Here is a 13915-nt window from a genome sequence, read left to right as displayed (position 1 = left end):
TCAGATATCCTTGGGGCAGGAAATCAATAGGGTGGCCCCTGCCCCCTGCTGTGTATGTTACCATTCAATTCACATGGTTGCAGGGCTATTATTTATCTGTGCACCCTGATGTTGTATGGACTTGTCATATGCAGCTGTTTGACTGATGCACAGTCTGTAATTAAGGAAAATGTGTTACTCAACAGATAATCATTTGGGTTCAAATGGTCCGTTTCATAGACAAAGCCTTTTTCCCACATTGGAGGAATGAAAGAATGAGTGAATGAGTGAGTGAGTTGGTTAGTTAGTATACCATAGTTAGTATACCATCCTTCATCCGTAGATCTCAGAAAAATCACAAAATGCATAGGAATTACATTCTGTAGGAAATAGTTTTCCATTTATACATAATACTTCATATTCATCTTAAGACTGATATGAAACTGTCTCTTATCTATATCAGATGCATCTGGGGCCATTATAAAGGGTCTCATAAGATCTGACCCTTTTGGCACAGCATCTAAGGCAGGCATAGGCAAACTCTGGCCCTCTAGATGTTTGGGACTACAATTCCCATCATCCCTGACCACTGGTCTTGTTAGCTAGGGATGATGGGAATTGTAGTCCCAAACATCTGGAGGGCCGGAGTTGGCCTATGCCTGATCTAGGGCACCTTTCCATTCAGGAAATCAGTGGATGGGGTCTTTCATTGCTTTTTCAGCAGATCTGTTTAGGGTTCTGGAAACATGGCACATTGGGGGATAAGAAGACTGTTGTATCCCTCCAGTCCCGGAATTTGTCATACTTTGTGTCAGCTCTGTGGCCAGTCAGCAACAAACAGAAAGCATGATGGGCTTTAGAGACAAGTGGACAGGGGGGATCTGGCCAGGAACTGCTGTTCACTGTTCTGCCATTGCAACAACCCCATGCCTGCACGTCTCAGGGTGATAAAATGGAATAAGCTCATGAACTGCGTTAGACGCAGATTCATTTATTTATACCTGCTTTCCTGAATGTACCTGCACTGGGAAGCTGCAGCAATTGTTGCTTTCTGGTACTCGTGACAAATAAATATGTGTGCTTCACGTGTGACAGAGTTCCTGAATAGCAGTGATATCCATGGAGTCATCTGTGAAGCTGTCTCCATGACTGTATGCATGCTTGAATGAATGAATCTTTAGTTCCGTCATCCATCGACCATAGCAATACGACGACAATACAATATACAAAGCATAGAAATAATAAGTCAATTACATAAAATACATTTTAGGGTTTTGAATCAATAGTAAAACAGTGGATGTTATTCTAATTGCCCCAGCTAAAAACCTGGCAACCTTTGCTATCACTTGCTCATCTTGATCTGTATGCATGCTTTGGGAAGTACAGGACAGGAATTGTCACGGCAATAATCAGGGCCATCCCAGGATGTTTTGCCACCGAAGGCAAAACGGAAAACACCCTTGCCTCCTCCTCTGGCAGCGGGTGGTGGGCTTTGGTTGTGCAGTGGATGAGGAGGCAGCCAACAGGTGCAGGAGGCAGTGAGGAGGGTACTCCATGGAGGCTGGATCTGCTGCCCCGAGGCAACTGCCTCACTGTACATCATAGGCACAGTGCCTGGTACGACATGCTAGAAGCCAAGTGGCTTTCAAAAAGTCGCCCTGTGCTTTTGTCTCCCGTCTTAATTTTTATCCCACCTCCTTCATGCAGATATCTCAAAAAGAAAAGGAGGCGCCACTGCAGAAAAGCTTGGAAGAGATGGGCGAAGAACTCTCCAAATCCCAAGCCAGCTATCAGAGCTTGCAGAAAGAGCTGGCAAAGGCAAAAGAGCAGCAGTCCAGTCTTGCTGGTGAGATCGCATTGCAGGGAGGATATCACAAAATCCTCCGTCTGGCACACAAACCTCTAAAATAAGCCCCCCCCATAATGACCCCCAACTATTAGCTAGTACAGTCATACCTCAGGTTACAGACGCTTCAGGTTGCGCGTTTTCGGGATACGGACGCGCCAAAACCCGGAAGTACCGGAATGGGTTACTTCTGGGTCTTGACGCTCGCGCATGCGCAGAAGCGCCGAATCACAACCCACGCATGCGCAGGGTTGCGGACGTGCCTCCAGCACGGATCACATTCGCAACCCGAGCATCCACTATCGTAAATCTGTTTGGGGTCATGGTGCTTCTGTGAATGATGGTTGCCCAGTTCCAGGCTCTGATACGTAATCCTGATTTTTAACATCCATTTCAGTTGACTTCTAGCTTGAATTTGGACAAAAACAGCTTGGCACCATTCTCTGGTGGCTCCAGCTCTATCTGGCAAGCAGATTCCAGATGTTGGTGCTAAGGACTGTTCCTTGGCTTTGTGACATTTATGCTATACAGTTCTTACAAACAACAGCAACAACTTTTCCTCCATCATGTTCAACATCTACAGGTAGGTGGGTAACCTGTGGCCCTCCAGATGTTGTTGGGTTGTGACTCTCCTTCTCCCTGATTCTTGGCCACTGTGCCCGGGGGTGATGGGAGTTGCAATCCACCAATATCTGCGCCTCAAAAAGAAGATGAAATGCCTGGACATGGTTCAGAAAAGGGGAACCAAAATGATCTAGGGACTGAAACAACTCCCCAGTAAGTAAAGGTTGGGAGCTTTTCAGTTTTGAAAAAGAAAAATCACATAAGGGAGAGACATTATTGTTGTTGTTGTTGTTTAGTCGTTTAGTCGTGTCCGATTCTTCATGACCCCTGTACCAGAGCACGCCAGGCACTCCTGTCTTCCTCTGCCTCCCGCAGTTTGGTCAAACTCATGCTGGTAGCTTCGAGAACACTGTCCAACCATCTCGTCCTCTGTCGTCCCCTTCTCCTTGTGCCCTCCATCTTTCCCAACATCAGGGTCTTTTCCAGGGAGTCTTCTCTTCTCATGAGGTGGCCAAAGTATTGGAGCCTCAGCTTCAGGATCTGTCCTTCCAGTGAGCACTCAGGGCTGATTTCCTTAAGAATGGAGAGGTTTGATCTTCTTGCAGTCCATGGAACTCCCAAGAGTCTCCTCCAGCACCAAGAGAGACATGATACCTGCATATAATATTATTAGAGAGAGTGGATCAAGAACAGTTCTCTCTCTTTCTCTCATAACACCTGGGACCACCAAATGAGGCTGAATATTGGGAGATTCAGGGCAAGAAAAAAGAAATGACTTCTTCACACAGCACATAGTTAAAACTGTGGAATTTGCATCAACACAGCACAATGATGCTTCCCTGCCCCCCAAACCTGGACAGCTTTAAAAGGGGATTATTCATGGAGCATGAGGCTATTAAGGACTACTAGTCTTGATGGCTGTATACCACCTCTGGTATCAGAGGCAGTAACCCTCTGATCATCAGCTGAGAGGGATGCTGTTGTGCTTATGGGCTTCCTATAGCCATCTAGTTAGCCACTGAAGAAAAGGATAATTATTAGATTGGCCTTGGCTGTCATCCAGCAGGTTTCTTCTAATGTTTTGTCACAGTTAAATAAATGTGGCTGCCGGTGCCACCATCTCATCTAATTTGGCCCGAATTCTGAAAGAAAATGGACTAGGGCAGGCACCCTTAACAACAACAACAACATTATTTATACCCCGCCCATCTGGCTGGGTTTCCCCAGCCACTCTGGGCGGCTTCCAACTGAATATTAAAAACAATACAGTATCAGGCATTAACAACTTCCCTAAACAGGGCCACCTTCAGTTGTCTTTTAAAAGTAAAATAGTTGTTTGTTGCCTTGACATCTGCTGGGAGGGTGTTCCACAGGGCAGGCGCCACTACCGAGAAGGCCCTCTGCCTGGTTCCCATCATTCCCATCATCCCTGACCACTGGTCCTGTTAGCTAGGGATGATGGGAGTTGTAGTCCCAAAACATCTGGAGGGCCGAGTTTGGGGATGCCTGGACTTGGGACTTCCAGAGGCAAAGCCAAGAATGTATATGGAATACTGAAATTGCACCCGCCTTTATTCCCAGTGCTGTTTATATGAGCAGGGCTTATTTTTATCTTTTATTTATTCCACCAAGCTGGATGCGCAGCACACTGTTCTACACTTCAGAAAAGCTTTGTTTCCAAACTGTTAATGATTTTTGTATGGTGTAATAAGATGTCTGGATCAACCTACCGGTAGTTCTATCCCATGCTGGTTTCTCTCTTGTCCTGTTCATGGGTGGAATTTTTAAGGGGAACCTTCTAAGAAATCTGTCAAGCTTTTTACTCTGTCTCTCTCTCACACACACACACTTAATACACACCCTTTATGTGGTCATCCCAAGGCTGCTTCTTTCTGTAACATTTTACAGCTGCTCAAAGCAGCTAATACCTCCTCCACACAGTAAGTACAGTGGTGCCCTGCAAGACGAATGCCTCGCAGGACGGAAAACCCACAAGACGAAAGGGTTTTCCGTTTCGGAGGCGCTTCGCAAGACGAATTTCCCTATGGGCTTGCTTCGCAAGACGAAAATGTCTTGCGAGTCTTGCCATTTCCCCCCCGCTCCCCCCCTTTTTCTAAGCCGCTAAGCCGTTAATAGCCTTTTAACAGCTTAGCCGCTAAGCCTTTAATAGCCGCTAAATCGCTAATAGCGCTAATCCGCTTAGCCGCTAATGGGGTTGCTTCGCAAGACGAAAAAACCGCTAGACGAAGAGAATCGCGGAACGGATTCTTTTCGTCTTGCGAGGCACCACTGTAAATAAATAATCTGCACATCCAGTTTGGTGGAATACATGGAGGGCAGTAATCTTTTCCTATCCAATGTCCTTGTAAGACCGCTAGGGATGTTGGAACAGGGTGCAGGGAGGCTATCTCCATAAATACATGAGGGCATCCATCTGTTTCTTTGTACAATTTCCCGAGAGTGACTGCATTTTATGACACAATTAAGGAGGGGTATTTTGCTTTTGTTTTACTGTGTGCCCATTATTTATTAACTTAAAGGTAAAGGGACCCCTGACTGTTAAGTCCAGTCATAGACGACTCTGGGGTTGCGGCGCTCATCTCGCTTTACTGGCCGAGGGAGCCGACGTTTGTCTGCAAACAGTTTTTCCGGGTCATGTGGCCAGCATGACTAAGCCGCTTCTGGCGAACCAGAGCAGTGCACGGAAACGCCATTTACCTTCCTGCCAGACTGGTACCTATTTATCTACTTGCACTTTGATGTGCTTTCGAACTGCTAGGTTGGCAGGAGCTGGGACTGAGCAACGGGAGCTCACCCTGTCACAGGGATTTGAACTGCCGACCTTCTGATCAGCAAGCCCTAGGCTCTGTGGTTTATTATTTATATAATAAACTATATAAGTTTGTTAACTTATATAGTGCTTATTTACCAAGATGGCTTCTGAGCAGTTTACAAGTATATTAGCTGCTCTGAGCAGTGGCTGCCCTGGGACTACCGCGTAAGCCACAGACCCATTGCTTAATGCACACATCTGTGTTCTGATCTGTGCTTAGGCCCTGAGGAAGACGGCCTGGGTAGATTGACTCCGAAAGATGCATCCCTGTGATGTAAGCAAGAGGAATGATGGGTGCAGCTTAAATTGCATGTTTATGACCACCAGCATTTTATCCACCTTTAACAGAACTTCAGTCTAAGCTGCTGCACTCTGAAATGATGGTGAAGACAAAGGCAGAAGAACTAAACAGTTTACAGATTAAGTTGTCAGAAGCCACTTCCAAGAATGCAGAGCTTGCAGAGAGGATTCAATCGGCCGAAGCCCTCCTAGAGGCAGGACAAGTGAGAGAAGCGGAGAAAAGCAAAGATGTTCAGGTCAGAGTCTTGCAATGTCCTTCCCTGCTAGCTTCTGCTTCTGATAACTTTGCTTCTTTTTTAGGGGTCCCCACTCCTTATGGCACACTACTAAAGCAGCATGGCATTATTACTTACAGTGCCGCTTCCTATGTTTTTAGATACAAGGACTGCTTTGAAGACAGTAATGTAATTTCATTTCCTTCTCCCCCTGTATATTCAGGAAGCAAACCAAACAGAAGCCAGCCAAGTGCAGTTAAGGTAAGACTGGAGAATACTGTGTTTTTGACACTGATCATTAAATAGTTGGTCTGTGATCATTTAGAAAAGAACGCTGTGATTAAAAATAGCATGCAAGAATATTATATCTTTTATTTATAGACAGTGCTTTTTTTCTAAAAAAAATGTTTAGGGGTACTCTCATTTTCCTACTCACATTGAAATACTGCCCCTCAATGAGGCCAAACTTAGATTCACAAAATGTTTAGGGGTATGCGTACCCCTGCGTCCCCCCCCCAGAAAAAGCACTCTTTATAGAGCTACAAGTGTGGCAGATAAGGAGGATTTTGTCCCTGTAATATACCGTATTTTTCACTCTGTAAAATGCACCAGACCACAGTTTTTGGAGGATGAAAACAAGAAAAAAAATATCTGAATCTCAGAAGCCAGAAGTGCAAGAGGGATCGCTGCGCAGTGAAAGCAGCAATCCCTCTTGCTGTTCTGGCTTCTGGGATAGCTGCGCAGCCTGCATTCGCTCCGTAAGACGCACATACATTTCCCCTTACTTTTTAGGAGGGAAAAAGTGAGTCTTATAGAGCAAAAAATACGGTATATTTATTTCAGCAAGGATTTCAACAAGCTCCCTCACAATGTTCTTGTTGACAGGCTGGGAAAATGTAGGCTAATAAGTGATGTTACTTCTGGGTGGATTTGTAAGTGGTTGATGTACTATATCCAAATAATGCTAATTAATGTCTCCTCATCACCCTGCACAGGTGTGATAAGTAGAGTGCTGCAGTGATCTGTCCTGAGTGCAGTGTTGCTCAACATCTTAAAACACACACACACACACACACACACACACACACACACACAATTGCATGAAGGGAATGCTCATCAGATTTGCAGATGACACCAATCTAGGAGGAGGAGATAATACCTTAGACACAAACAGGATTAGAAATGTACTTGACAGGATGAAGAACGGAGATGAGAGCAGAATGTTACATTTAGGTATGAAAAATCAGATGCAAAAATGGGATGTGTGGGATGCCTGGCTTGACAGCAGTGTTAGTTCAAGGGAACTATAAAAAACTATAAAAGTATAAAAAGGAGAATTTCCTGGATGCCAAGATCCATTGTTTGGGGTGTGTACTCTTTGGTAAGAGAACCCCAGCAGAGATTTAAAAATCTCAAAATATGCAGCAAAGGAAAGCATGGAAATATAGGCTGTTGGCCCTTCAAAATATGTCCTTGTGAGTTTCAAAACTTCCCTCTTCCCCCAGCATAGGAAAAGACCACTTATCTGGCAAGTTAAAAATTTGTTTACTTACAAATTCTTCAATGGTTCATGGACTTTTCCATACAAGCACCCAGAAAAAAGTTGCCCAGGCAGCTTAATTTTAGTGGTGAAAGTCCCTAAATTATTGGTACAGTGGTACCTCTGGATGCGAACGGGATCCGTTCTGGAGCCCTGTTCGCATCCTGAAGCGAACGCAACCCGCATCCGTGGGTCACGATTCGCTGCTTCCGCACATGCACGTGACGTCATTTTGAGCGGTCCTCTGGTTGCGAATTCCTCGGGATTCAGCCGGACCTCCAGAACAGATCCCGTTCGCAACCGGAGGTACCACTGTATCTTCAAAATAATAAATAATTGTGTGTGTGTAAAACTGTATACTGTGGAATATTACAGATAATTAATTTGCAAATCTTTTTTCTGCTTTAGATTCCAAGGCGTATCCACACAGGTCACCATATTAGAGAATGAAGTTGCTGAACTGAAAAATACAGTTGAACAGCTGAAAATAAAAAACAATGTGAGTTAAGCCGACTGCATTATTTCCCTAATATAACCAGGACTTTGGGCTGGTTTTATGAGAGCTGTCCTCCATTTTGGGCACCTGCAGATTTGTATCTATGAAGATTGCTTATATAATGAAAGCCAGGAAATAATTAGAAAGAATTAAGAAGGGAGCCTAGTGAAGGTATCTTAGCCTTCAAAGCAAGTATGAGATAGGATACTGAAAGAATACACTTAACCTGAAAGGCACTGCAGGGTTCCGATTGGTGGATGTTGGTATGTTTTTTTTAAAGAGCCAACTGTATCAAATACATGAAATGGATTGACAAGGAGCTGGAGGCAGGGGTGTGGGTGTGGCTGTACATATTTTTCCATGCATTTGCAGGCACAAATACGGAACTGGCGTAAATTTGTAATTAGAATATTTTAACAAGGCAACAGCTTAAAAATAAAGAAACACAGAAGAAACCATTTGGGAGATAAGCAAGTAAAGGAGAATACAGTGGTACCTCGGGTTAAGTACTTAATTCGTTCCGGAGTTCCGTTCTTAACCTGAAACTGTTCTTAACCTGAAGCACCACTTTAGCTAATGGGGCCTCCTGCTGCTGCTGTGCCGCCAGAGCACAATTTCTGTTCTCATCCTGAAGCAAAGTTCTTAACCTGAAGCACTATTTCTGGGTTAGCGGAGTCTGTAACCTGAAGCGTATGTAACCCAAGGTACCACTGTATATTTAAAAGACCATAAAGAAGAAAAGTAGTTCTCAAGAGAAAGAGATACAGTGGACGCTCGGGTTGCGAACGTGATCCGCGCGGGGTGCACGTTCACAACCCGCAGCACTTGCGACCCGCGTCTGCGCACACGCGGGTTGCGATTCAGCGCTTCTGCGCATGTGCGACTGCTGAAACCCGGAAGTAACCCATTCCAGTACTTCTGGGTTTCGGCGGTCCATAACCTGAAAAAACGCAACCTGAAGCAGCTGTAACCCAAGTTATGGCTGTATTTGATTTAAGTTGCAGCAACATAAATCACATTAAAGATTCCAGCAGTTTTGAAAACGAACTTGAGTTTCCTAATGGGGATGGTCGAATTGCTGTCCATAAAGTTTTGTGGCAGCCTTCCTACAAATAAATGGTTTGTTTTTGGTGTTTGTTTCCAACAGGAGCTGCAAGAAAAGAATTTAGAAGCCACGGAAGCCCTGGCTTCTGTGGAAAAGGCATGCGAAGAAAAGCTGCTGTCTTCAACTAAGGCAAAGGTTAGCTTTCCTGTAAACCAGGGGTCAGCAAACTTACCGTGCCTTGGGCCAGTGTCTCCAGCGCTGATCGCGTGACGAGCTGGAGGGTGGGGGAGCGTGTGCCCATACACGTGCCCATACACGTGCTCACACGCTATTTCCGGCGCACTTCCGGGTCAGAGGAGCACCGGAAATAGCTTGTGCGTATGTGCACGGGCCTCCTCCGACCCAGATGTGCACCGGAAATAATGCTTGTGCATGCGCACAAGCTATTTCCGGTGCTCCTCTGACCCGGAAGTGGGCAGCTGCGCAACGCCAGTAAGAGCGGGCGGCGGGGGTTGCCGCGGGCTGAAGAAGTGAGTCCCTCGCGCCTTATCCGGCCCGCGGGCCTTAATTTGGGGACCCCTGATGTAATTTCTGCAGTATTTTGTACCATACAGTGACATCATTATATATGAGCCACACAGCTTCACCAGACTGGACTAGATTTGGCAGGCTCTGGTGCAGGAGGAGGAAGAGGAAGGAACCAGGAAAAGAGTGGGAACCTGAGTTGCAGGAGAGGAGGTCTCCCCTTCCCACCTTTATGTCTGTTCTTTGGGAAAGGGCCCAGGGTTGCTGGCTCTCCCCTAAGACTTTCCTGTGAAATGCCTCATTAAAGACTAGGGAAGGCTTTGATCAGCCAGTGGTGGAATTTGAGCAGATGACCACAACTGAACAAGAGCCCAAACAGGAGGGAGCAGTCTTGCCCCCTAAAACTAGACACCCGTTTGTGAATGGAAGCAGACTCCCCAGTCTTCGAGGAGCACACATTTTCAATCTTGACATTACCACAAGTCTTGTGAGCGTAACCCACCTCATCTTTAAAAGAGGGTTGGGGAAACTTGTTGGGACATCTTCATTGCTTCTGCCCAGTTCTAAACTCCTTACGCTGACCCAGAACTTCTGTATTGTGACTCTTGAGCACCAGGTCTGCTTTCCAGCCTGTACTTGAATACGGTTGCAGAAGTAAAGACCTCTTTCTTACTTCCAAATAAGAGTATCTGTCTATATGCAGAGGTAGGCAACCTAAGGGCCAATCGCCTTCTAAATCTGGCCCATGGACGGTCCGGGAATCAGCGTGTTTTTTTCAGGAGTAGAATGTGCTATTTTATTTAAAATGCATCTCTGGGTTGTTTGTGGGGCCTGCCTGGTGTTTTTACATGAGTAGAATGTGTGCTTTTATTTAAAATGCATCTCTGGGTTATTTGTGGGGCATAGGAATTCGTTCATCCCCCCCCCCCCCATATAGTCCAGCCCACCACATGGTCTGCGAGATGCTGGACCGGCCCATGGCTGAAAAAGGTTGCTGACCCCTGGTCTATATGTGTTGTATGGGAGCCTCACCACTCTCCACTCTCCCTGTTTCTGGTGCTGGAAAGAGTGGGAAGGCAAGAGACAAGCTGGAACCCATTCTTGCCCCTTATCTATCCCCCGGAGGAGGGGGAAAGTTGGCCACCCAACCAATTGAAGTGGAAGAACCACAGTGCAGAGCAACATGAAGCCTCTTAAAGGGTACCTGCACATTTTGCTTCATAGCTTTTTTTCCCCTGGAAGAGCTGGAGACTTAAAAAAAAATTCAAGCTCACTCTCTGACTTCTGACAGGGGCTGCTAAAGAAGGCCTTCATGGACCCCATGGGGCAGAAGAAAATATCCCCATGTACTGTTCAAAATTGGTTCATAGACAGGAAAGAAAAGAGCATGACCTGGATATATGAAGAACTCTCCTTTTCTAACTAGACAAAACACACTCCATGTGTGTTGCTCTTAATACCCTTCCAGGCTAAACAAGAAGAAGAAGAAGAAGAAGAAGAAGATGATGATGATGATGATGATGATGATGATGATAATAATTTATTATTTATATCCCGCCCATATGGCTGGATTTCCCCAGCCACTCTGGGCGGCTCCCAACCAAATATTAAAAACACAATATAGCATTAAACATTAAAAGCATCCCTAAAGCAAGGTGGTTTTCAGACCAACCATCTTGAGGTGGCTGAGGGTCTGCATTCTTCTGTTTTGGGAGTAGCTGGGTAACCCAGGGGCATAAGTAATCCCTCAGTGGCCCTCTTTTCATATCAGAAGATGGTGGCCACTGGTCCTACAAAAATATATGCCTTAGGTAGCCTGTTATTTTTTGTCGACTTAAGAAAGAATATGGAGAAACCAAACTTGGAATGTGGGGACAAACTTGAGGCAAGCCTATGCTCTCTGGCAACAGAGTGGGCATTCAACAGAGAAGTACAATCAGTCCTGTCTCCCTGGTGAATGAACCTGTTTGGCATACATGCCTGCCACATTCACTCTTTAGGTCTACATTTAAGGTTGTTTGACTGTGGACAGTGTTAGAGTTGCTGCGACGGAATCCCTGATCCCTATAGAGTAGAAAAGAATTTGCTCTCCATCACAAGAATGAGTTTCAAAGCTTTACTGAAAACAATCTTTAAAAAGTTACAAAGAAATATTACAAAAATACAAAGGAACACATTGCTGTTTAACAAGTTAGCAATGTAGTCCTGTCTTCGTTTTAGTCCTTAATACTGTTTAATAAACTGCTGGCTCCATTGCTGACAAAGAAACTGACCTTCTCAGTTTTCACCTTCCTGCTTTGAGAGATCTGCAGCTTGGGGTACTGGGATGAGTTATCATTTAACCCAAAGACTGAAACAGAAAACTCTTAACCTTTTCTGCCGCATTTGCCAGAGTGAAACATCTTGCTTAGTGCAGACTTCCCTACTTTGCAAATGCAAACTTTTACCTAAGTTTTTTCAAACTTCAATGCATATAAATATTACATTTTATACATATTAAACTTATATCTTTAACAGACAGGCTCGTAGACTGACACACATCCGCTCAAGAGATACTCAAAGATGTCTTAAGATTCCTGTTAATCAAGAGAAAGGTGTAAGGTCGTTTTCAGTTTTTGAAAGTCTTTCTTTGTTCTTCCAGGAAGCATTGGAGCAACAGCTTGGAATAATTCAGGGACAAACAATGAAGGTTCTCTTGTCCCTCTTCCCACAGATCCAGTTAGGTGATCAGCAGGTAAGCATTTGTTGCTTAATGCTCTCCAGACCTAAAATGCATGGTGATTCAGGCAGTTTCAAATGGAAATAACATTAAAAAAAAAAACTAAAGGGAAAGATGCACAGCGAAAGAATGCTGTACACACATGTTTCTGGGTGCAGTCCTCTGTACTTCCAGTAACAAATGCCTCTAGCAGTGGGGCTTGAAGAGTTGCTGCCATTCCAGGGGCGCCATGGTTCAATGGACAGTTTCATCACTTAATTTGTTGTTGTTTAGTCGTCTTAGTCGTGTTCGACTCTCTGTGACCCCATGAACCAGAGCATGCCTTGGAAACTCACTTTCATCTCAAAGCTTCTCCTTTTTTATGTCCATGGTGTTTTCTTAGCAAAATACTAGAGTGGTTTGCCAGTTCCTTCTCCAGGTGGATCACATTTAGTCTAAACTCTTGGATATGACCTGTCCGTCTTGGGTGGCCCTGCTGGTGGTCAACAAAAGAGGTTTAAAGACTCTCTCAAGGCAAATCTAAAAAAATGTAGTATAAACACTGACAACTGGAAACCACTGGCCTGTGAGTGCTCCAGTTGGAGAACAGCCTTTACCAAAGGTGTCATGGGCTTTGAACACAGGACACAAGGGAGAAACGTGCTAAGAAGAAGGCACGTTTGGCAAATCCACACTGTGATCAACTCCCGCCCAGAAACCAACGTCCCCACTGTGGAAGGATGTGTGGATCCAGAATTGGCCTCCACAGTCACTTATGGACTCATTGTTAAAACCGTGTTTATGGAAGACAATCTTACTTGGCTATGAGTGATCGCCAAAGAAGAAGAAAGAAGAAGAAGCTCATAGCTTCTTGGAGTTCTTCAAGCCCCTTCGCCATGACAAGGCAGTGACCCATGAAGGGGCATCACTTACATAGGAAAGCGAAATTAAGACAGTGAGCTACCTAATGGCTGTGAGCAAATGGAGTCGTACTGGCACATACTGGGACGCGGGTGGCGCTATGGGTAAAAGCCTCAGTGCCTAGGGCTTGCCGATCGAAAGGTCGGCGGTTCGAATCCCCGCGGCGGGGTGCGCTCCCGTTGCTCGGTCCCAGCGCCTGCCAACCTAGCAGTTCGAAAGCACCCCCGGGTGCAAGTAGATAAATAGGGACCGCTTACTAGCAGGAAGGTAAATGGCGTTTCCGTGTGCGGCTCTGGCTCACCAGAGCAGCAATGTCACGCTGGCCACGTGACCCGGAAGTGTCTCTGGACAGTGCTGGCCCCCGGCCTCTTGAGTGAGATGGGCGCACAACCCTAGAGTCTGTCAAGACTGGCCCGTATGGGCAGGGGTACCTTTACCTTTACCTTTTTATACTAGCAACACGGGACGCGGGTGGCACTGTGGGTTAAACCACAGAGCCTAGGACTTGCCGATCAGAAGGTCAGCGGTTCGAATCCCCGCGACGGGGTGAGCTCCCATTGCTCGGTCCCTGCTCCTGCCAACCTAGCAGTTCGAAAGCACATCAAAGTGCAAGTAGATAAATAGTTTACCTTCTGGCGGGAAGGTAAACGGCGTTTCCGTGTGCTGCTCTGGTTCGCCAGAAGCGGCTTAGTCATGCTGGCCACATGACCCAGAAGCTGTACGCCGGCTCTCTCGGCCAATAAAGAGAGATGAGCGCCGCAACCCCAGAGTCGGCCACGACTGGACCTAATGGTCAGGGGTCCCTTTACCTTTATACTAGCAACACAGTTTATGCTAAGGACCCAAGTCCAGTGGGAAGCCCTTTCTGTGAAGCTCCTTTAAGTCTTATTAGCAAATGTGTTTCTGAAAGGAAAGTTTTGTTGGTTAAAAGCATTCCCCGCAAGAAAGTGGTG

The 13915-nt window shown here is 45.7% G+C and overlaps 1 protein-coding gene across 1 annotated transcript in view; it reads left to right on the top strand.

Annotated features, from left to right (window-relative positions):
- Window positions 1-13915, top strand: part of RRBP1 (ribosome binding protein 1) — a 39582-nt gene that overhangs the window by 13440 nt on the left and 12227 nt on the right. The window contains exons 8-13 of the mRNA XM_028738124.2: window positions 1687-1825; window positions 5571-5758; window positions 5961-5998; window positions 7686-7776; window positions 8921-9013; window positions 11985-12077. Of these exons, the coding sequence (XP_028593957.2) occupies window positions 1687-1825; window positions 5571-5758; window positions 5961-5998; window positions 7686-7776; window positions 8921-9013; window positions 11985-12077 (642 nt within the window). The remainder of the gene's footprint in view (window positions 1-1686; window positions 1826-5570; window positions 5759-5960; window positions 5999-7685; window positions 7777-8920; window positions 9014-11984; window positions 12078-13915) is intronic.

This window comes from Podarcis muralis, chromosome 8 (assembly GCF_964188315.1).
Source record: "Podarcis muralis chromosome 8, rPodMur119.hap1.1, whole genome shotgun sequence".
Classification (NCBI taxonomy): Eukaryota; Metazoa; Chordata; class Lepidosauria; order Squamata; family Lacertidae; genus Podarcis; species Podarcis muralis.
Note: the sequence above shows the minus strand (reverse complement) of the source record. Positions and strands in the feature narration are given on the sequence as shown.